Source organism: Corylus avellana, chromosome 3 (assembly GCF_965113065.1).
Source record: "Corylus avellana chromosome 3, dhCorAvel1.hap1.2, whole genome shotgun sequence".
Taxonomy (NCBI): Eukaryota; Viridiplantae; Streptophyta; class Magnoliopsida; order Fagales; family Betulaceae; genus Corylus; species Corylus avellana.
Window position 1 is genome coordinate 14541646 of NC_142492.1, and position 21416 is coordinate 14563061.

General features: G+C 36.9%; 1 protein-coding gene and 1 pseudogene across 2 annotated transcripts; one reads left to right on the plus strand and one right to left on the minus strand.

Moving 5' to 3' along the window:
• LOC132175136 (alpha/beta-Hydrolases superfamily protein) lies at positions 1-5423 on the minus strand. Of its 2 annotated transcripts, none has more exons than XM_059586976.2 (7): positions 5204-5423; positions 3677-3803; positions 2806-2867; positions 2501-2636; positions 1767-1839; positions 866-931; positions 1-495 (listed from the first exon to the last, which is right to left on the minus strand). In XM_059586976.2, the coding sequence occupies exons 2-7, from the start codon at positions 3796-3798 to the stop codon at positions 280-282; spliced, it is 675 nt and encodes a 224-aa protein (XP_059442959.1). In that variant the 5' UTR covers positions 3799-3803; positions 5204-5423; the 3' UTR covers positions 1-279. The 2 variants fall into 2 exon arrangements, with proteins under 2 accessions (XP_059442959.1, XP_059442958.1); XM_059586975.2 differs by having other exon boundaries at positions 3677-3808; positions 5204-5422.
• Positions 5424-7788: 2365 nt separating this feature from the next.
• Positions 7789-10211, plus strand: LOC132174276 (uncharacterized; annotated as a pseudogene).
• Positions 10212-21416: the final 11205 nt, after the last annotated feature.

A 21416-nucleotide genomic window follows, 5' to 3' on the forward strand; every position in this document is an offset into this window, starting at 1 on the left:
AATTCAATATTGCGCTCAATGAAAAAACAGGTGCAACACTGTTTTGCAAGCATTCTAATATCTTAGGTGCTAATAAACCGTAGCCTTAGATGAAATAACAAATTATAACAAAGCAATATTTATAGTAAATACAGAGTCAGCATTAGATAAGGCATGAAAGCCTTTGATTAAGGAATGAAAAAGAAAAAAGAAGAAAACTGAAAAAGCATAATATAGACAAAATGATACAAATATACGACCCTTAATATAGCATTCAAAAGCTCTTGTGCAACTGAAGTATTACCTTGCTCCAATACACCTAGACACAAAAGCTGCAATGGCCTGAACGGCAAGATCTTCAGCTTCATCTTGGGTTGACCCCTTGGTTTGAAGGTGCTTCTTTGCAATCTTGAAGGAGTGGTCACCACCATCAATCACATGCAAACCAATAAGAGATTTCATCTTCTTGCGAATGGCTTCCAGCTTTTCCAGTGGACACAGAGTGTCTTTGCTACCCTTCATGAAACATGAACACAGCATTACAAACCACGTACGCATAAGAGAGAATAACACACAAAGAAGCATATATGGATATACTAAATAGAACTTAGTGCAACGATAATATATAAAACCATAACAAGTGAAAAATTACAATCTCTAGCATGCTAGTCGACACACAGCAATATATACGAATAACCAAATCACTACAAAGCTAGAAAGCAATTCAAAATAATACAGTTTGAGGGTTTGGGATTTTTTTTATAAGCTTCAAAAAGGGTTTGGAGTTTATGATCAAAAGTATAAACATAATTGGTAGATTAGCAACTAGAGTAACTCCATTACAAAAAAAAAAGAAAAAAAAAATAGTGCTTGTAAAAGACATTACCTGTACAAACATTATAGGAACTGTAACTCGCAACAAAGTTTCATCTCGTACTGCTCCATTCATCCCCTGTATTATATAAGGAAACTATGTCAAATTGAAATGTTCTAATTAGTATTTGCATATTCTCCTCATTGTCTATGTATAGCAGCTCAAAGGGGCAAGCCCTTAAAACCATAAATAAAATGGAAATAGTAGTATTTCATGAGATGACAAGGTTTCAAGGCTTGGACAAGTTTATTAACCATGTAATGAAAATTTATTAGTAAGTCAGAGATCTTCCTTAGAGTTGCATTGTCCAGTAAGTGCAAGAAAGAACCCTATATCAAGATAATGGAATGTCAAAGCGGAATTTCAATTATCATTAGCTGAGTAGTACCCCATGATTCCTCACCGAATTGGAAATTTCCAAAAGAGGCACATTGCATTGTCAAGATATAAGGTATAAAACACACTAAAATTCCAAGAGAACCAAGCATCAATTGATCATATATTCATAAGTCCATCGAAGAGATGTACAGACAAATCTAGATATTTGGACAATAAGTTAAAACCAATGATAATTGAAGTAGGGTTCTTTGCAAAATGCAGTTCACAGGAATGGCCAGTTTATGTTGTAAGTCTATATACATGGCAAATTTGCATGAACAAAGACAGTAACAGCAGAATCATTGTATTGCTCACAATATACTATTCAAATTAACTATATTGTGAGAACCAATTTGGTCCGTTAAATACCGATTATGACTTCCGATTCAGTTAATTTTCACCCTCTAGACACATTATTTGTTTTACTAGACCATTAGTATATTTTAATAATTCATGTAGATGCTCAGGAAAAAGAAACGCATGTAGATAACACAAAAGAGATATGTGCAAAGTTAACTCATTAAAGAATGGCAACCTTTAGTGGGTATCCCAAGCAAACTATTGCTGAAGCATAGATATCTTCATCACAAGCTACCATGCAGCTGACTCTACAAACAGAGAAAATTTAAAATGCATAAAGAGTAAGCAAAAATGTGATATGCCATAATGTATGGTATGCATCTACTATTTGACTTACAATTCTACATGCTCCATCAATATCAAAATTGGATTGCATTGAAGCACAATTTAACATAATATACAATATCATGGGCATCATTTGTACGCAATTAACTCTTCAAATAAAAACAAGACTCAATCCACTAAGAGACCTGCAACTTGATCCATTTCCCCACTTTGAGTTGGTAATTTCTTCACTTTTCCTTTGGCCATCCTAAAGAATTCGAACTTATACTACAAATATGAAGCTTGGGTTTTAAGCTGTAATATTTCTATAGTTGATATAGCAAGTCATGACCCATATAAGACGTATATACAATAGGTTACAAGGATTGGTTCTGATGTTTTAGGCTATGATGCGTACAATTTGATTGATGCACAATAGATTTTCTGATTTGATTGAGCCACAGAGGTACTTTCTGAAAGCATGCACATCAAAATGCATCCACATAGATATACCAAATCAATTGACTTGCATAGGTTGGGATGACAATATTGTTATGGCCCTCTCCAAAACATTTACAAGCAGCGACCCTCTTTATCAGCATATAACAATTTGATTGAATGCAATTTAAGTAACCTTGCCACCACCTTGAACCCATGGATTTCCCCGCCAAAACCAGTGGATGCCCAGGGTACTTAGCAACAGTTTCTTTAACAATATCTACATGAAACTGAACCAATTTCTCTGCCTTGGGAGGAGGCTTCCTTCTCCCACCAGACATGTCTGCCAATAGTCAAACCATTATATTAGAAGGATAATTCGAGACAACTGTTCATAAATTACTGAAATAAGCTAGTAAGCTAAAAGTATTGATATCTCAAACAGCTTCAGGACAACGGAGACTAGAAAACCATAAAGCAAAAGTGACACAGTAATTGATTGAGAAACTCACAAGGGTAGTCAAAGGTAACTACTTCAACAGCATTCAGCGCCTTGCCCAAGATATTTTTCCATCTGCATAAAAATGAAGCAACTTTATTTTCACAAGATCTAAGTCATTCATAACATTCAAACCATTTTCTAAGATAATTTTTGCAGTTATTTTTCCCTCTTCCTTCCCCCTTTCTTTGCTCCAAATATAAAAGAAGGTAAAGAATTGAACAATAAACACATGGGAAAATCTCAAAACAAGACCTTGATATAAATATGTTGGAACAGCACCTTAAGCCAGGGGTTTGGCCTGAGCTACATTTTATCGACCACTCACTCTTGTGACTAGCACCCAATGGTAATTCATGTCATTCATACCACACAATGTTTCCCATTGTTTTGAAGACAACTATGAAATACTACTTCAAGTTCTGTGTTTCTTCTTCTTTGTTCCCAACAAAATGACAGTAAGGACCCGTTAGTGTGACTACTATCCGGTATAAGATTTAACCACTCACACTGTTACAATATTAATTAAATGACTAAATTTCACTATTTTATATCAGCTTAAATTTTAAAAATAGTCGGTAATTTAACATGAAGTAATGCTACTCTACACACCTATTTCACGCACACGCCCACTGCCATGACATGTTTTAAGTTATTCATATCCCCTCCCCCCTAAAGACTACCTGCAAATTCTGTGATACAAATTAAAAAAGCAAGGAATGCTTTCTACAATATAAACTAAAAAAGCAATCTCAGTGTCCAACAACCATTCCATCAAATACTTGGGTTTGAACTTACAAAAAAAAAAAAAAAAAAACTAGGGTTTGTTTAATTTTGCATGAAATTGGACTATTAAAGAAACAATTAGAGAATTGAAGATTGACCTAATCATCCAATCAGAAGAGGAAGGAGCACCAGCCCCATGGGCGAGGACCACCACAGGGGATAATTTCTCTGGTGTGGACCGTGAAGGTGATGATGTGTCTTTCCCACCGTGTGAAGCCATTTCTTCTATTCTGAACAAAAATGAAAAAGTATTTTAAACCCCAAATTGAAACCCTAATAATCCCAGTTCAAAAGTTTCGCGCCAAATTTTGGGACTTGGAGAGAATGAAGAAAGATAGTGTTGCACTTTGTGCCTTTGACCGCCACATTCACTACAATAACTTTGCTCATTAGCAAACTTGTTTTCGCTGCTAATGTGATTGATGCCAATGGTCCAACGCTAATAATCAATAGCGGCGACTTGTGTGAGTTGCCGCTAATGATCACTCAATAGCGGCGACATTTAATATTTTTGGTTGACACAAAAAATAGTTTGAACTAAAGCATATGTCACTGCTATTGGTCTATCATTAGGGGCGACATGGTTGTCACCGCTAATGAGTATCATTAGCGGCGACATGATTATCGCCGCTTATGAGTATCATTAGCGGCAACCTGGTGGTTGCCACTACTGGGGTGTATCATTGTCGCCACTAATGATACAGCATACAGAAAGAAAGGGACAGTCCTATGAAATTTAAGTCACCCCACAGACAGTCCTCACAAGCAAAACCTCAATCTCTTCAAGATCTTAATATAGCTTTTGTGTTCCATTCTTAGTAAAGTAAATAAATGCAGTCATGTGAGATAAAAACTATCCCCAAGGTTCAGGACATTTCCAACATTCACCAAGATGTGGATGTTAACCACCATCAGAGAACTGTGAGATGTGGGAAAACCTGATATTTTGACTAAATTATTTTGTAAAGAACAAAAATGAGAAATAAGAAACAAATGAATACTACTGTATACTTCGTGGTTCATACAATGTATCAAAACGTGAAGAGAAAAAAAAAATGGCAAACAAACCCGAATCAAAAGAAGTCCCATGTTCTGTAACAAATATTAGGTATTAGGCACCGTCAAGCACACTCAATCCTTCTTATTTAATGGTGGAAACATTCTCCAAATAAATATATAAATAAAAAGGGGCCTTTTCAGCTTTAGATTTCTAAAACGTTGGGGTGGATGTGATTGTGATGCGAACAAAAAGCTTGAACCGTGTGGAAAATTTGGAAACCTTTTTCATGGATCATGGAGGAATATTTGCGAGCTATATATATATATATATATATATATATATAATTGGACAATAATGGTGCAAATGGCAATTTCATTCTATAGATCATCATCATATATGTCCAGTTTGGTAGTTGATAAATAAACTAGCAAACAACAAAACGTCCATATTCAAAGCATGTGAATACAGTGCCTAACGCAGATTAGATTTTAGTATTCAATGATTACTAAATTATCATTACCTGAATATAAATCTCATGCCCAAAATCCCATACCCAAAACCAAAACACCAAAATAGAAACCAAACACCCATAAACATCAAACCAAAACCTAAAGGGAGGATTTACCTGAAGAATCTGCCGGAACAGAGTCGCCGCCCACCTCCTGCGATCACCGGAACAACCGTGAACGAGCCCCTCCAAGGGAAAGAAAAATACACTAGCTAGGCAAATTGAGAGGGAAAGAAAAAAATTTCTTTCCCTTTCACCGTACAAGGGAAAGAAAAATTTGAGAGAGAATTTAAGAGCGGGAGTGGAAAATTTTTACCTATGCGAGTCTTGCTACGCGTCTGCGAGAGGGAGGGAGTTAAAATTAGCCAAAAAAATTTCAATGGAAACGGTGTCGTTTCCTTATCAGCGGCAACAGTCAGACAATTTTCCCATATATACTTTTTTTTTTTTTTTTTTTTTATTGGATTTTCCCATATATACTAACTCCCCTTTTCTTTTTCTTTTCTTTTATTTTTATTTTTATTTTTATTTTTATTTTTTACTTGTAAAAGTACACTAGTTAGGCTTTCTTGCCATTAATTACTAAAGTAATGATACATTGCACGCCTGGCGTGCATCAACAGTGATGCACGCCAGGCACAAAATTTTTTTTTTTTATTATTTTATTATTATTTAAAAAAAAAAAAATTTGCACTAGCGTGCGTGGGCGTGCCACGCACGCCGCGTGCATTGTATCATTACTCTAATTACTATACGTGCTTGTCAAGTGGCCTATCTTTAATTAACTACAACAAAATATCTCCTCATATTTGTAAGAAGAGAAAACCTTTGATCAATACCAACACCAGCTTTACAGCATCCAATAGAACACTGACACGTAAGCTAAAAACACCTAATAAAATAGTAACGAAAATACTGATTCCTTTAAGCCCAAATGGACAAAAAAAAAACCATTTTCTCTTTCTCTTATTCAATCATAACCACAACGCAGTGGCGGAGCCACGTGGTAAGCCACAGCACCCCCGAGGATTTTTTAAATTTTTTTTTTTTTGTTTTTTGAGGATGCCGTGGGTTAAAAAGAAAAAAAAAATTACAATTTTACCTTTAACCCACGGCAACGGCACCCTCAAAAAAAAAAAAAAAAAATTACAATTTTACCTTTAACCCACGGCAACGGCACCCTTAAAAAAAAATAAAAAAAAAATAAAAAAAAAAAAATTTACAATTTCACCTACCCTTCGGCAATCTCCCGCACCCCAGCAATCAGCACCCCCATCCCAGCATCCCTTCTCCTGTTCAACTGTTCTCCAGTTCTCCCGCAGGACCCGCACGACTGTATACCCCCATCCCCTTAACCCATTCAACCCAATCTGTAGACGGCAAATAAATCAGTCCCACCGAGAAAAAAATCGTTCCCTTTCTCAATTTCTCACCGCTTCAGTGCTCCGTTAGGCCTCAATATCGAGCGAATCGACCACCAAACAAGCCACCTGCATATCTCAATCAAATTTCTAGCTACAACCTACAGGTAACCATGAAAGCAAAATGGATAAACTTAGTGCTTAACATTTTTATTTTCTTTCACTTTCTTCAAGTTTCTCTGCAACCGAATATGATTCCCATGATTTAATCTTGTCGCATTTCTTGTTAATTGTTATGCTTGATTATGGTTGTGGTTGTGTGTATACACATTGTTTGTGATGTATTTAGGTATGATTTTCCATTATCCGTGAGTTCTTTGCACATGACTAAATATTTGTGCACACCACATGTTTGACAAAATGCCTAAGTGACATTCTTGAGCCACTTACCTTGATTCATGACTTGAATTGCTTTTGTTTATTGTCATTATGGTTTAAGCTTTGATTGTGAGGGATATAAGCATTTGTTTCCTTTTTTGGCCTTGCTCAAACTTAATACGCATCACATGTTTGATGTAATATCTCAATGATGTGTAGTTGGTCAAATTTCCCTTGTTTTTCTTGGAGTGATTATGGCCAGTGGCGGAGCACCCCCCCAAAAAAAAAAAATCTCTAAGACACTCTCTCTCAGTCTCTCAGACTCTCTCTAGTCTCTTCGTTCTCTGTTCTTTCTATCAAAGATTGTCAGATTCACAGGTAACTCCTTGTCTCCTCCTCCCTGGCTTCTCAATTGCTTTTGTATTTTTATGTTCTAGTTTTAGATTTATATTTTGCTCCTTTTACAGGAAGAGGGTTTGGGAGAAAAGTTCAAATACTTTGGTGTTTTCTACAATTCAGTTAATTTGGCCCTTTTGGGTCCGGCGGGTTCTTAGGAAATCGAAATCAAAGACACACTCTCTATCTTCTCAGGTGAGTCACAACACTAGTAATTTCCTAAACCCTAAACTTTTGTGCTACATTTTTTATTCATCCTCTGTTTTTCCTCTGTTTAATTTGTAGGTTTTAAACTTTAATGTTTATTTTGTTGCTTATATCCATATAAACTTTGATTAAACATTAATTTAATTTCACTATTAATTTGAATGATTGAATAAACTTTAATATCCGTATGATTGCTTATTTTGTTGTTTAATGTTTATAAACTTTGATTGTCTCTTACGGGGTCATGATTTAACTTGAAAATTTTAGGTTCATGAATCATGTCAAAATTTAAAACTATCGATTCATTCTTCAAAAGGAAAGAAGCCGACATTTCAAAAAGTAATACACTGTTGGAATCTAATGCCGAAACTTCAAATCCCAATGAGCGTCATCTTAAATCTCCAAGGTTTGAAGATGAAGAACATCCTTTTGAATCTCCAATTGCGGAAACACAAGAGATTCATTTTAAATCATCCACACTCAATGTTAATGAAGTTGATGTTTCTTCTATTTCTACAGAGCGAGATCCAGGATTACGTCCTCCGATGTGGGACTATCCAATCAATCGACGTGATGAAATAAGACGGGCTTATTTGAAAGATGGTCCAAATCGATTTATTCTTGCAAATTATCCACTTTCTGGACTAGAAAATCACCCTCGTCGCTTTCAAGCGTCTTGGTTCACAAAATTTCCTTGGCTTGAGTATTCTCGTTCTAAGGATGCTGCATATTGTCTGCCATGCTATCTTTTTACTATGAAAAGAGATGGACATCCTAGATGGGATGTATTTACTATCAAGGGATTTAGAAATTGGAGAAAAGTTCATGAGGGAAAAAATTGTGCCTTTTCGACTCATATTGGGGAGGATCCTTGTTCACCTCATAATAATGCTATGAAATCTTATGAGGATTTACGAAATCAATCACGGCATATCGTTAAAGTATTGAATGCACAAAGTATTGAACAAATTCAAAATAATCGACTACGTGTGAAAACTTCTATTGATGCTGTTCGGTGGCTTGCATTTCAAGGATGTGCTTCTAGAGGTCATGATGAGACTCTTGATTTAAAAAATTGAGGTAATTTTCTTGAGCTGATTAAGATTTTGGCATCATATAATGATAAAGTTGCTAGTGTTGTTTTGGAAAATGCTCCAAAATTTGCGAAGTATACTTCACATACAATTCAAAAGGAGATTTTGCAAGTCATTGCAAGTAAAGTGAGAAAGAAAATTTGTGAAGATATTGGAGACTCTAAATTTTGCATCATTGTTGATGAGGCATGTGATGAGTCTAAGAGAGAACAAATGGCAATTGTTTTGAGATTTGTTGACAAAGATGGCTTTATACAATAACGTTTCTTTGATATAGTTCATGTTAAAGATACATCGGCGTTGACTCTAAAGAATGGAATATCAGATGTTCTCTCTCGTCATTGCCTTGATATTCAAAATATCCGTGGACAAGGATATGATGGTGCTAGTAACATGCGTGGTGAATGGAAGGGATTGCAAGCATTATTTCATAAGGACTGTTCTTGTGCATACTATGTTCATTGTTTTGCTCATCGATTACAATTAGCATTAGTTGCTGCATCTAGAGAGGTGTCTATTGTTCATGTGTTCTTCACAAATTTGAACTTTTTTATCAATGTGGCCAGTGCTTCATGTAAACGTCATGATCAACTACAAGCTGTTCATGCAACACAAATTGCTCATTTGGAAGCTATTAGTGAGCTTGAAACTAGAAAATGGGCTAATCAAATTGGCACTTTGAAACGAACTGGTGATTCTCGTTGGGGTTCGCATTTTAATTCTATTTGTAACCTAATAAGGATGTTTGGTGCTACTTGTACAGTGCTTGAAGATGTTAAAAGAGAATGAGGTACTTACTCTCAACGAGGAGATGCTAAGGCTGCTTATAAAATGCTTTCATCCTTCGAGTTCATATTTATTTTACATTTAATGAAGGAAATCATGGGCATTACTGATGTTCTTTGTCAAGCTTTGCAGCAAAAATCTCAAGACATTTTGAATGCTATTAATTCAGTTTCTATTGCAAAAAAACTTATCCAAAAGTTGAGAGATGATGGTTGGGATAATTTGCTTGAGAACATTGTCTCTTTCTCCAAGAAAGCCGAAATTGACATTTCGGATTTGAGTGCTCGTTATATTGAAGGTCGAGGTCGTAGTCAAAAGAATCACATTACATTGGAGCATCATTATCATTTTGACATATTCAATACTACTATCGACTTTCAATTGCAAGAGCTTGATAGTAGGTTTGGTGAAAAGGCGATGGAACTTTTGATACTTAGCTCTGCTTTGAATCCAAAAGATACTTATAAATCCTTTAAAGTTGACGATATATGTATCCTTGCAGAGAAGTATTATCCTCTTGATTTTTCTGAGCAAGAGAAAATTAATTTGAGATATCAGTTGAGGTATTTTGAACTTGATGTGCTTACTGATCCGGCATTACAACATTTGTCTTCCATTGCAAAATTATGCCAAGGATTGGCAAAGGTGGAAAAATCAAAGACATATGATTTTATTGATAGATTGATTCGTCTCATCTTGACTCTTCCAGTGTCTACAGCAATTACCGAACGAGCATTTTCAGCAATAAAAATTGTTAAAACACGACTTCGCAACAAAATGGAGGATGATTTTCTTGCAAATAGTTTAGTTCTCTATATTGAAAGGGAAATTGCTGAGAGTTTCGATTTAGATTCGATACTTGATGATTTTGTACTTCTAAGAGACCGTAAAGTGCAGTTTTAGACACTTTTTTTTTTTTCTATCTTTTTGATATAGTGTTGACATGTTACATTTCTAATATATCAATTTCAGCATATATTTATGAACTTTTATAGATATTTTTTGTGATGCATATATTGTGTGAATTACCAAACTTTTTTGGGTGAAGAAAATTTTTAGGACGCCAAAAAAAATTTAGCGGCACCCCCAATGTAAAATAGCTGGCTCCGCCACTGCCACAACGTAACTACGTAGAGAGACCAATGCAACAATGCCCATTCGCCTCTTCCCAAATTCCAGCCATTGCCCAACACCAGCTACTCCCCAACGTCGTCCACTACCTGACGCCAGCCACTACCCAATGCCCATTGGTTTTATAGCATTTTCTGCGATTAATTCCTAACCACTGTAAACAACCCTTTGCCTCCTCGCAAGGATTAGTTTATTTGGTTTATTCCACTGCCCACTGCTCTGTTTTTGCAATTTTTGCTGAATCATTATTGCTTGGACTTGCTTCTAATTAATATTGATAGAGTAAATTTAGTGGGCTAATTTTTTCATTGATTGACCTTGCTTGGCTTGCAATTTCTGTTTGTTCCTCTGTCCAATCTTTGGTTGTTGGCGTTTGCTAGTGGAATTTGCAAATTTGATGAATAGAGTTATATGCAATTTTGTTGTGATTGATTGTAATAGAGTTGATTCTAATTTTGCAAATAGCTTTGACTGATTGCAATTTTTATCTTTAGATAAAGTTGTTGCTATTTGTTGGTAGTTCAGATTCGTTTTGCGTGCATTTGTATAAATTGGTTCAGTTGTATTGTTTTGCAAGAGTTGTGAATTGTGATAGCTTTGCTGCTTTTGTATTATAACTTTAAGTCACGTTAAACAAAAAGGCATGCCAATTACAAATTTGAGGAAAATTCTTGGGTTTGCTCATTTTCGTTGTTATTCAAATTGTATATGTACTGATTGGTGCTATATTTGAATTAGGTTTGTGTTAAAATTTGAAGAAAGTCCTCGGGTTTGTTGAAATTTGAAGAATGGATGAAGTTCAGGAGTAGCAAAGTCAACCACTTGGTGAGCTATTAAGCATTTAAACTTTAATTTGCACAATCAAATATATGATGCAAGAGTACATATTAAGCACAACTATTCATTGTTTGCTTATAAAATATATATCACGAGATACCACAATGTTCATAGTTCTAGATAGATGTATATACTATAAGCCTATTGCATTCATCTCATGGTCACGATATTTTGCATGAATATGTAAAAATCAAAACTAAAGTCTTCAAAAAGAGATACTTTTCATATTCCCAAAATTGTATAAGCTTTGAGTATCTTCCAAACATTTAATTAGCATTAAGTAGAATCATTTGTTTAGTTACATATACGGACATAATGATTTAAGATGAAACTTGAAAAATAAGTCATGGCTTCCTCTTCTAGACATTTTTACATCAATGAAATATACTTTTAGAGATCAAACTAATAGGGATGTCAACCCGATCCCGGTTCCCGGTTATTGGACAAAATCAAGAACTAGAACTGGGGTACCCCGGTTATTGATTTTGGAAAACCGGAACCAGGTAACCAGTTCCCGATTAACCGGTTATTAAATAATCGGTTGGTTCCTCAATTTCCCGGTTATCCAGACCAGGTAACCGGTTTTTTTAAAAAATTGGATTTTGGGCTTATTCTACACCCATGACCCAACTCAAAACAGCTCATTGAGCTCAATAAGCTGGCTTGGATTTAAAAGGAAAGGATATGCCTCCCTTTTATTGAAAAGCAAGCTTGGAGGGTTCCATTTTTTTAGCAATGTGGGACTGAACCTACCTCTTCCTGTTTATTATTTCTACATTGTAACCTCCTCAACATCCATGAGTAAACCATGGTATGTCTCAGAGAGAGAATGAAGATGGGGAAGAGGTCCGAATGGGTCACCTTTTGCTTTCTTTACTTCTCGCTTTCTCTGCAGATGATTCAGGTACCTAATTTGATCTTCCATATATACATATTATAAACAAAACCCATGTTAATCTTCTACGTACGCTGCGAGTAGGCCTTGGTTGCTTACTTCTTTGTTAAAATCTATTGCTTTTTCTTCGAACAAAAATTGTTTTTTTTTCTTTCTTTCTTAAACCCGTTCCACAATATTTTGGAACCACATTTTGCTTTTCTTGGTTAAAATGGGGTGCTTATTATACCATGACAAAGGTATAGGGTTATGTATATAGCAGAGACAGTAGTAACCAAGCCTGACCGGTCACGAAACAACCACTGGATTTAAGGCCCATATAACACACAATTGAACACAAAATCTAGTCTATATAGTAAGCCCATAGCTATTATACCGTACGTACCGGTGTACCATGTCATACGATGCATCTTGTTAGTCAATTATTAAGACATTTACCAAGTTGTATGAAAAAGTAATTATACTCATAACATGCTCGTGCCAAGTCAGCTAATATATCACATATTTTTATGGAAAGTAGTCATAAGTATTTACTTACCTCGTATGCTCGCTCGATTCCTCAAACATTTCAAACCCCTGCTATAATGACATATAGTTTATAGTTATGTGTAGTAAGGTCACAAAAACATTAATTTCACCCATTCTGGACACTACTAAAATGTTATGGCTTATGGCCGAACATTCGGGTTCGAGGGCGAATGTTTGATCATAATGTAAAGAACATAATAGCATACAAACCTAAGAAAACATGAAGTGTTTTTAAAACGTTTGAAAACCTTTTCGCTTTTTAAAGAGAATGATAACACAAACTCATCATGGTACCTCAAGACTTTGTAAAGGGCATGAAAATCACAAGAATAGCATGAAAGCCAACCATGTCCAGACGAGTTTACCTTAAAAGATGGCAAACCACTCCAAAATCTCGTTATACTCTCTATAAAATCTCTTCTCACCTTAGGATTTGGGTTTTTGGTGTAGGGGTGGAGTTTGGGGCGAGAAGGAGGTAGTATTTATAGAGGGAGGGGTGTGCCTTGGTCTGAAAATGTGGATAATGGGTTAAAATTACTTTTTAGATTGTCATCGAACATTCATTACTATGTGGGAACATTCGGTGTACTTATTACACACTCGTTCTAGGGTTGCAAGTTGAACATTTGGTCAATGCCCAATGCTTTACAATTTGGTCAACGAACATTTGGAGTGGTCCCTAGGTGAATGCTCACACTAAAGGTTGGGCTTGAATGTTTGGCTGTCCCCCAACGAACATTTGGTCAAAAGCTGAAATTGGGATTTTGTGTTGTTTTTCAAATAAAATATATTTTCCAAAAAGAGTAGCACTTTTATGGTTATAATTAAAACTCTTTAAAATTAATGGGACGTTAGTGATTTAAAACAAGCGATTATTTTTAATAAATTGTCCTTTTAGGGTTTTGATATTTTAGGGCATCACACCACCAGAGAGCTAGAATAACTTCTCTAGTGAAGATGCATGATGTTGTAGTTTGCGCCTCATACTGCCACATTGCTCACACTTACGTAGGTTAAATTTGAGTAGGCATTTCTAAGCTGAAGCTTTGGCCCAATATTGGGTTAAATACCTTTAATAACTGGGTTTTAACGTCTTTATTTTTTTCCACCAAGGTTTTATTTTGTATCATAGATAAATACATGACTTATGGGTAAATACAGAGTTAGTACCTTCGTCTAAATTTTGTAAAAAAACTAACAGATCGCCACGTTAGTCCAATCAAAACATGACACATGTCCTCTGTCCTAATAAAAAATTAAAATCATTAAAAATAATTAAAAAAAACTAAAACTTATATATATATAAGGGTTTGGCCCATTGGGGGTGGTTAAAAGCACCAACATGACCGAAAGAGGGTGGTCGAGCTTTGTTCCTTAGCCATTATCGCAAACACTGACTTGGTCCACCTCTAGCAACTGCTGCTGCAATCGACTTCGGCCACTATTCTTCGATTGACAGTCAATGGCTTCTAGCATAGTTTTGCAATGCCGTTGGTGGCCGTCATTCGCTGTTGTATGCCGACCGTCATCACCACCGTGTTCACCGGCACTGCCAGATTCCACCCTAGCTCAAGATCAGATTCTCTTTTGCACTGCATCAAATTATTGATCATCTGAGCTCACATCAAGTTTTGCTACACCTCCTGCACAAGATCATTGTCCGCTTCATCAACGATTCTAAACATTGAGCTCACACTTAGCTTTTTATGCTTGCCACACTAGATCCTGTCAACACACAAAAGAAAAAGAGATGGGGAAGTCCACATACCCCCTTCAAATTACATTTCAATTGACAATGTCCCCTCCAAACTTTTAATCGTGACAATGTCCTCCCAAACTATCAAAAATTGTCAATGTTCCCCCAGTGACGAAATTACCTTTACTAAAATAAAAACAAAAAATACTAAAACTTCTGAAAAAACCTAAAACTTAAAAAAAAAAAAAAAAAAATCCAAAGGGTGGCAAATTTAAAATTAAAAAAGAAATCCTTTTTATAGGAAAAAAAAAATTAAAAAATTTCGATTTTTTTTTGTTATAAAAAATTGAATTTTTTTTGTTTTGTTTTTTATTTTTATTTTTATTTTTATTTGTATTTTATAACTTTTTTAAATTAAAAATTTTAGTTTAAAAAAAAATTAACAATTTTCGTTTAAGAAAATAAAAATTTTCATTTTCTAAAACTATTTTTTTTTTTTTTAAAAAAAGGTTTCTTTTAAATAAAAATTTATGTTTAGGAAAAAATCGTTTAAAAAAAATTTGTTTTTTGTTTTGTTTTTTTTAAAAAAAAAACTAAAACTTTCATTGAAAAAAGAATTTTTGTTTTTTGTTTTTTTAAAAAAAATCGTTATTTTTAAATTAAAATTTTCCTTTTTTTTAATTAAAATATTTTTTATTTTTTTATTTTTTTGAATTTATAGGGGTATTTTTGTCTTATTGAGAAATACATTGGTTTTTTTTGTTTTGCTAGCCTAAGAGGGGACATTGGCAATGATTTGGTAGTTTAGGGGGGACATTGTCAAGATTAAAAGTTTTTTTTTTTGGGGAGGGGAGGGGAGACATTGTCAATTTGGTGGTAGTTTGAGGGGAGTATGTAGACTTTACCCAAAAAGAAAAATCAATTCTTTCTCTTTTCAAATTCAAGCTTCCACCTTAAGTTTAATGAGAGATGGTATAATACTTCCTATGTAAGGCTTTTTCCATCTTAAGCCTTGATTTAATCTTCTTGTAGACCTATCTTAAATTTGCTACACTTTTTACTACACCTTACTTTCTCTATAAATACCATACATTAATTGTAAAATAATTTCATATAGTTGGATAAAATAATTAAAGACATACTTAGTCCCAACACTTCACAGTGGTTAATTGATGCAAGCATCTAATTCAAAACCACTCAGAAATTTATTGTCTTTTTTCTTCTTTCTTTTTCTTTCACTAATTCTCCTCTACTTTATATTTTATTATATACTTCTTGAATTCAGGTCATAATGGTCCAATTGTAAAGTTGGAGCGTATTGTATTGCTAAAAGTAGCATGCATAATCCATAGCTTAGGGAAAAAAAAAAAAGAATAGAAAAGAAGAAGGAATAAACTATCATTGATGGAAGAAATCAATAGAAGCAGAAGTGATGAGTGTGACTGTTTAAGATATATATATTATCCAGTACTAAGATATGCCATTGGATGTAGAGATTGAAAGCAAATGATAAAAAGAATAGGAATTGTGGAATGTCAACAAGGAATCAATCATGTTTGTTGATGATAGATTTTCGAGGAGTTATGTGGCACGATATTCAAGGAGTCGTCAGGCTGTAAAAGACAACAAACAATAGGATAACAGCTGCCAGGGTGTGCCGGTGGAGCATAGCTCCAATGCCTAGGTCAGTAATTGATTTTGAGAGGGAGAGAGTAGTAAGCAATGAGAGCATGTGAGAGAATTCAGATTTTTAAATAATGAATTGGAGCTTCCCTTTTATAGGCATCAGGTAGCAGATGTCTCCTAAAATAATCGGCCCCACGTTCTCGAGAATCCACGTGTGCCATGTTGGCGAAGTGGATCGTAGGTTGTGGGTTACTCCACGATTATGAGATTGTGGAGTGTATTAGTGGGTGGGTCGGCCACGATTGCGTCGGAAGTGGGTTCCGAGTAATCCTCGGGTGCACGTGTCTTGATTTGGCGCTGACAGCTGTACCACGTTCTGGCGAATGTGGGTGCTATGTTTGGGCGTTGGCTGAATCCCACGTTCATTGTTGAACATGGATTATCTTTAATCGTCGAATGACTATTGTACCTTGGGTACAAGGACATTATGCTTTGGGTGGGCTGACTATGCATCAGGCTGGGCCGATTATGTCTCGGTCAGGGCCTGGCCTTTAGTGGGCTTGTACATTGGACTGGAACTAGAGGCCTGTTGGGCCTTTATATGGCCGATCCATGACCCAACAGTTACCCCCCAATTTTCTTGCCTGAATGACTATGGAAATTTCATGTTCTTCAGAATGGGTCGGCCTTCAGAATCCCAAAATTTTTGATCTTCTCTTGGATCGATATTTGGAGATTTGAAATTTTTGAAATTAATTTTCACGAGGTAATTTTGGAGCGAAAATTTTGAATAAAATTACTGAGGGCAAGTCTTGTCTTTTGAACTTCCCGAGCTGTCTAGAGACTGTTGATCTTCCCAAGTGACAAACAGTTCGCGCGTCAGTTTGCAAGTTTCAAGGATCCTTGCACATGTCGGCAGGAGAGTGGTGGCAATCTACGGCAGCTATGTGTCGTTTTCTACGTGGTGGAAGGGATCGAGGCCCGCCTTCTCGAGGAACCCTATACCCTAGGATTTTCAATGCCGTGCCGTTGACCCTTCATCTTCATGGTCTCTGTAAAAAGGCTTCCTCCTCCATTTCTTCAATTTAACCTTTCTGCACTTTGGTAAACCGCTCTATCAGAATCCTCCATTTTTGTTCCTTCAAAGATTTTTTGGAAATTTGTAGACCACTGGCTTGCCAACATCCCAATCACTTCTCATAATACTACTTCTTGCGAGTAGTGTCCTTTAGGGTTTCGTTTGAATTTGTGCCATCCGCCGAGCCCTTTGTCGATCCAAGCAGCCCAATGCTTGACTATCTTCGATTCCTTCTCCCTCTGATTGAACCTGTGCTCGATCACCTCCGGCTCAGTGTCACCCACCTTTTGATTCAGAGAAGTTATCTGTGTGTTCCTCAACCGCTTGTCCCGAGCCTTCTTTATTTAATGGGTCACAACGACAAAGAGGAGTTTGACGGCTTAGGCGAGGTATACCCGGCCCTGTGGCAGTCGTCCCTTACATCTGCCGACGAAGGTCGGATTAGAAGGATCTGTTTCATCCTCTCAACTGTGAATATTCGGTTTGACGAAGCACATGATGGGGCCGTGGTGCAAGAAGACGTGCACGAAGTCTCCCTCTACGAGGCAATGTTCAGAGATGGGCTTAGATTGCCTTTCCCGAAGATTGTTTGGGATACTCTGAGTCATTTGAACCTGGATCTGCATCAGCTCACACCGAACGCTTGGCAATACCTTTTTCCCTACGTCGCTTTGTGGCCGCTTGTCCTCGGGGATGAGCATCCCATGACCGCTTGGGACTTTTTGGATGATTACAAAATTGCCAGAACCCCAAACCGATGCCATTTATACCTTCCAAGTTTGCGAGAAGTTGAAGATGATCCATCTGAAGCCTACTCACTCGAGCAATAAGAAGTGGGAGAAAAACTTCTTCTTCGCCTAGGGTGATTGCGTGCCATGAGCGTTCCTCGGGAAACCAACATATCGAGCGCTGAAGGTAACGCCCTGAACATGCCTTTACCTGTTGCTTGGTTTTTGTTTATTGATTTCTGATCTGTATTTCTTCAGTATACAAACGCCCTAAGCTGTTCGATGAAGAGCAGGGCAAAGTGGATCGGAATCTAGCATTTGCTCAGAACAAGATGCCACCATGGCCAATTTGGACAAGTATTTGGGGTATCCCCTAGCTGGCAGATCGAGTGGCGCTACTCAACCGAAGAGGAGACCCCTTCTCGAGGCTCCAAAGAAGCCAGTTGCTGAGGCTTCGAGGAAGTCGATTGTCCAGACGCCAAGGCGGCCCGTTGTTGAGGCTCCGAGGAGAACTACTACCAATAAGGGCAAAGATAATTCTAGTGAGCCTTATAAGAAGTTTGCTGCGGAGAAAGGCAAGAGTTCCCGAAGACTCCTATGGCGGTCGGGTCCCAAGCCTTTGCCAAGACTCCGCCAAGGCTAGTGGATGAGCCCGAGGACCCAGAAGTTCTTCCTTTGAAGATGAAGAATTCTGAGAGGCCCAAGGTTGGCTCGGGGGAGGAGAGGCCTGCCCCTCTTAACGCCTTTGCCCAAGTGATGGGCGCCTCCAAGAAGACCTTCACCTCAAAGCCGATGATCTACTCGGTGGGGGACTTTGAGGCTCTCCTTAGAGCCTGGCCTTCAAGGCCATTGGCAGTAAGGCTGTTAGCGGCCCAGCCAATTGACGCTATGCCCGTCTCCCCGTTCCCTTGGAGTCCGCATCTTCGTTAGCTTCTGGCTTTGACAAAGTGTCCCCGACCAACATACAGCACATCCTAGAGGAAATTGCCCGAATGCCTAACGGATTGGGAGGCTTGGTAGAGGTTGATCCTGCCATTGTCGGGAACAACACTGCAACTCTAGTAACGGACAAGTCCTAGACTCCCTCAGTTAACTCCGAAGGTGATCAAATCGGGCCCATGGGTGCCGAGCCTGCCCATGAGTTGACTAAAGAGGCTAAAGGGTCAGGCTCCACGAGCACGGTTCACCAGACAGAGGGAGTGCCAAACAAGGCCAGCCCTCAGGCACCAACCCCTGTTGAAGGTCTTCATTCGACCGAGGATCATACCAACGCTGCTTCTACGAGTAACACCTTGCTGAAGCCTTCTACAGTCAGTTGGTCGGTTGGGAGGTCTCTCTCTAACCTAAGTGAAAAGTTACTGCGGTACCTTTTTAGCGTCTTGGTTGATTTAATCCCTCGGAAAGCCTGAAAGGTATCGGTGACCAGTCTCCCCTAGAGTTGATGGAGCGGATGATTTTCTATAAGCTCATCGTAAGTGCTTCTCCTTTTCTTAGTTTGTATTTTTCTTGCTTTAACGATCCTGGCTCGTTTTCTGAATTCTTTTAGAGCGTTATGAAGTCAATCTACCACTACTGCGAGTTCAGGAAACTTCTCCAAAGCTCAGCTTCGGCGACCGAGGAGTTAATGAAAAAGCTGGCGAAGTCCGAGGTTGAGAACACAAGGTTGAGGGGGCTCATGGCTCAGCACGACAATGACCTCCTCCTTGCAGGTCAACAGCAGTCTCTATAAGACCCGAAAAAATAATTAAATTTATTATTAGTAACCTCATAGTAATCTGAATTAATTAGTAGAATAAAATATGCATGGAATGATTTAGACTATTAGATATAATAATAATAATGACTTTATCATAATTGATATATAAACAAGATTGGTTAGTAAAAATGACAATAATTGTGTGATAATGATATAATAATAATATTATTTAATGATGATATATTTATGTAATGTAAGCTTTAGTGATAAAGAGATTAACTAATAATAATAAATAAAACAGGTTAATGGTATTAGAATAATAAAGTGTAATAATAAGTTATAGTGTGGTAAATGATTAATGGTAATGATAAGTTGTGGTTAGAATAAATAAAAGTGGCGTGGGGAATTAAAGAGAATATAAAAGAGAGAATTAATATGAGGTAGGGTAATATTGCAAATTATGAAAGATGAGGCTTTAAAATAAAAATGAAATCTAACTAGTGCCATGTGTCGGCCTGTGGTTGGATAGAAGAAGATAACATTATCTTCTCCCTTCTTCCAAAACAAACGCACGTTTCTCCCCCCATTTCCCCTTCTTCCTCCTATCTCCTTCTCCCTTTCTTCTCTCCTTTCTCTTCACGCACAAACACATGGCCGAGAGAAAGAGATTATGAGATTGAGAGAGAAAGAGATGCAGACCATGATGAGAGAGAGAGAGAGAGAGCTACTGCCGTGAAAGAAGAAGAAGAAAGTGACAAAGCCAAAGAAGAAGGAGAAAGTGACAAAGCCAAAGGAGATTTTGGCCATTGAAGCTTGGATGATAAAGACTAAAGCTTTTCTTTGTGATCTCGTCTTACCCATCGATTATAGGGAACAAAAATTATATGAATCATTAGGGATTTCTTTGGGTCCAAAAATTAGGGTTCTTGAAAGGGATTTTGGGGATTTTGTCATACTGTTGAAATATCTAGTTTCTCTTTAAAGTTTTGTTCTACACATTGGATTTCAAGCTTAAAATCATAATAATTTGGGGAACTTTTGATTAGGTTTGAATTGGGGGGAATTTTAGTAAGAAGCCTAATTCCAAAAAAATAGCTTGGAGCTTTTATGTGTAATAGATTGCTATGCATTATACAAGTTTCAGGTTATTAAATTAATGGGTTGAAACTCCAATTCTACCTATTGGTAAAGTATGGACATAAACCCTAATTTTATATGGTTTGAATTAATTTGGGGCTTTAGGTATGTGAACACTAGGAATGTTGTTTGAATGGATTAATTACATTTAAAGTGTTAATTAATCCTAGGTTTTATGGGATTTCTCTGAAATTGATACCTATGGGGTTTAGGTTCTAATATGACATTTTAGTGTTTATGAGTATTATAAATTAGGGTAAACGACAATGAAAATGAATATATATATACAAAAAGGGAGGGGGGAGGAAGCGCAGTATGCATATAGATGCAGGGGATAGGGGAGAGTGATGTACATGCAATAAGATAATTTAAATCAAAGCAATAGAACCGTCCAAGAAGGCGGTATGATAGTTGAATAAATCAAGATATAAAACTGAAATTAAAGATAGTTTATAAGATAAACAAACCTTGATAAAAAGCTTAAAATCGTTATAGATTTTAGATAAGGCTTACAAAAGTAAGTGTTGGGACTTACTGAAGTCAGAGACAGAGAGGAGAAGGATATTAAGATAGGGGAATGACAAGAAAGTTTCTGAGGAAGAGCTTTGGAATCTCTAGAAAACCTCTGCCTTACAATGGGGGAGGGGAGCCCGTTATATAGGCTGATTACATTGCATAAAACAAAATACAATCATGGACAAACAGTAAAAGCATATGCCGCGTCAGTGCGGTCACATGTGAACAGTAGAGGCACGT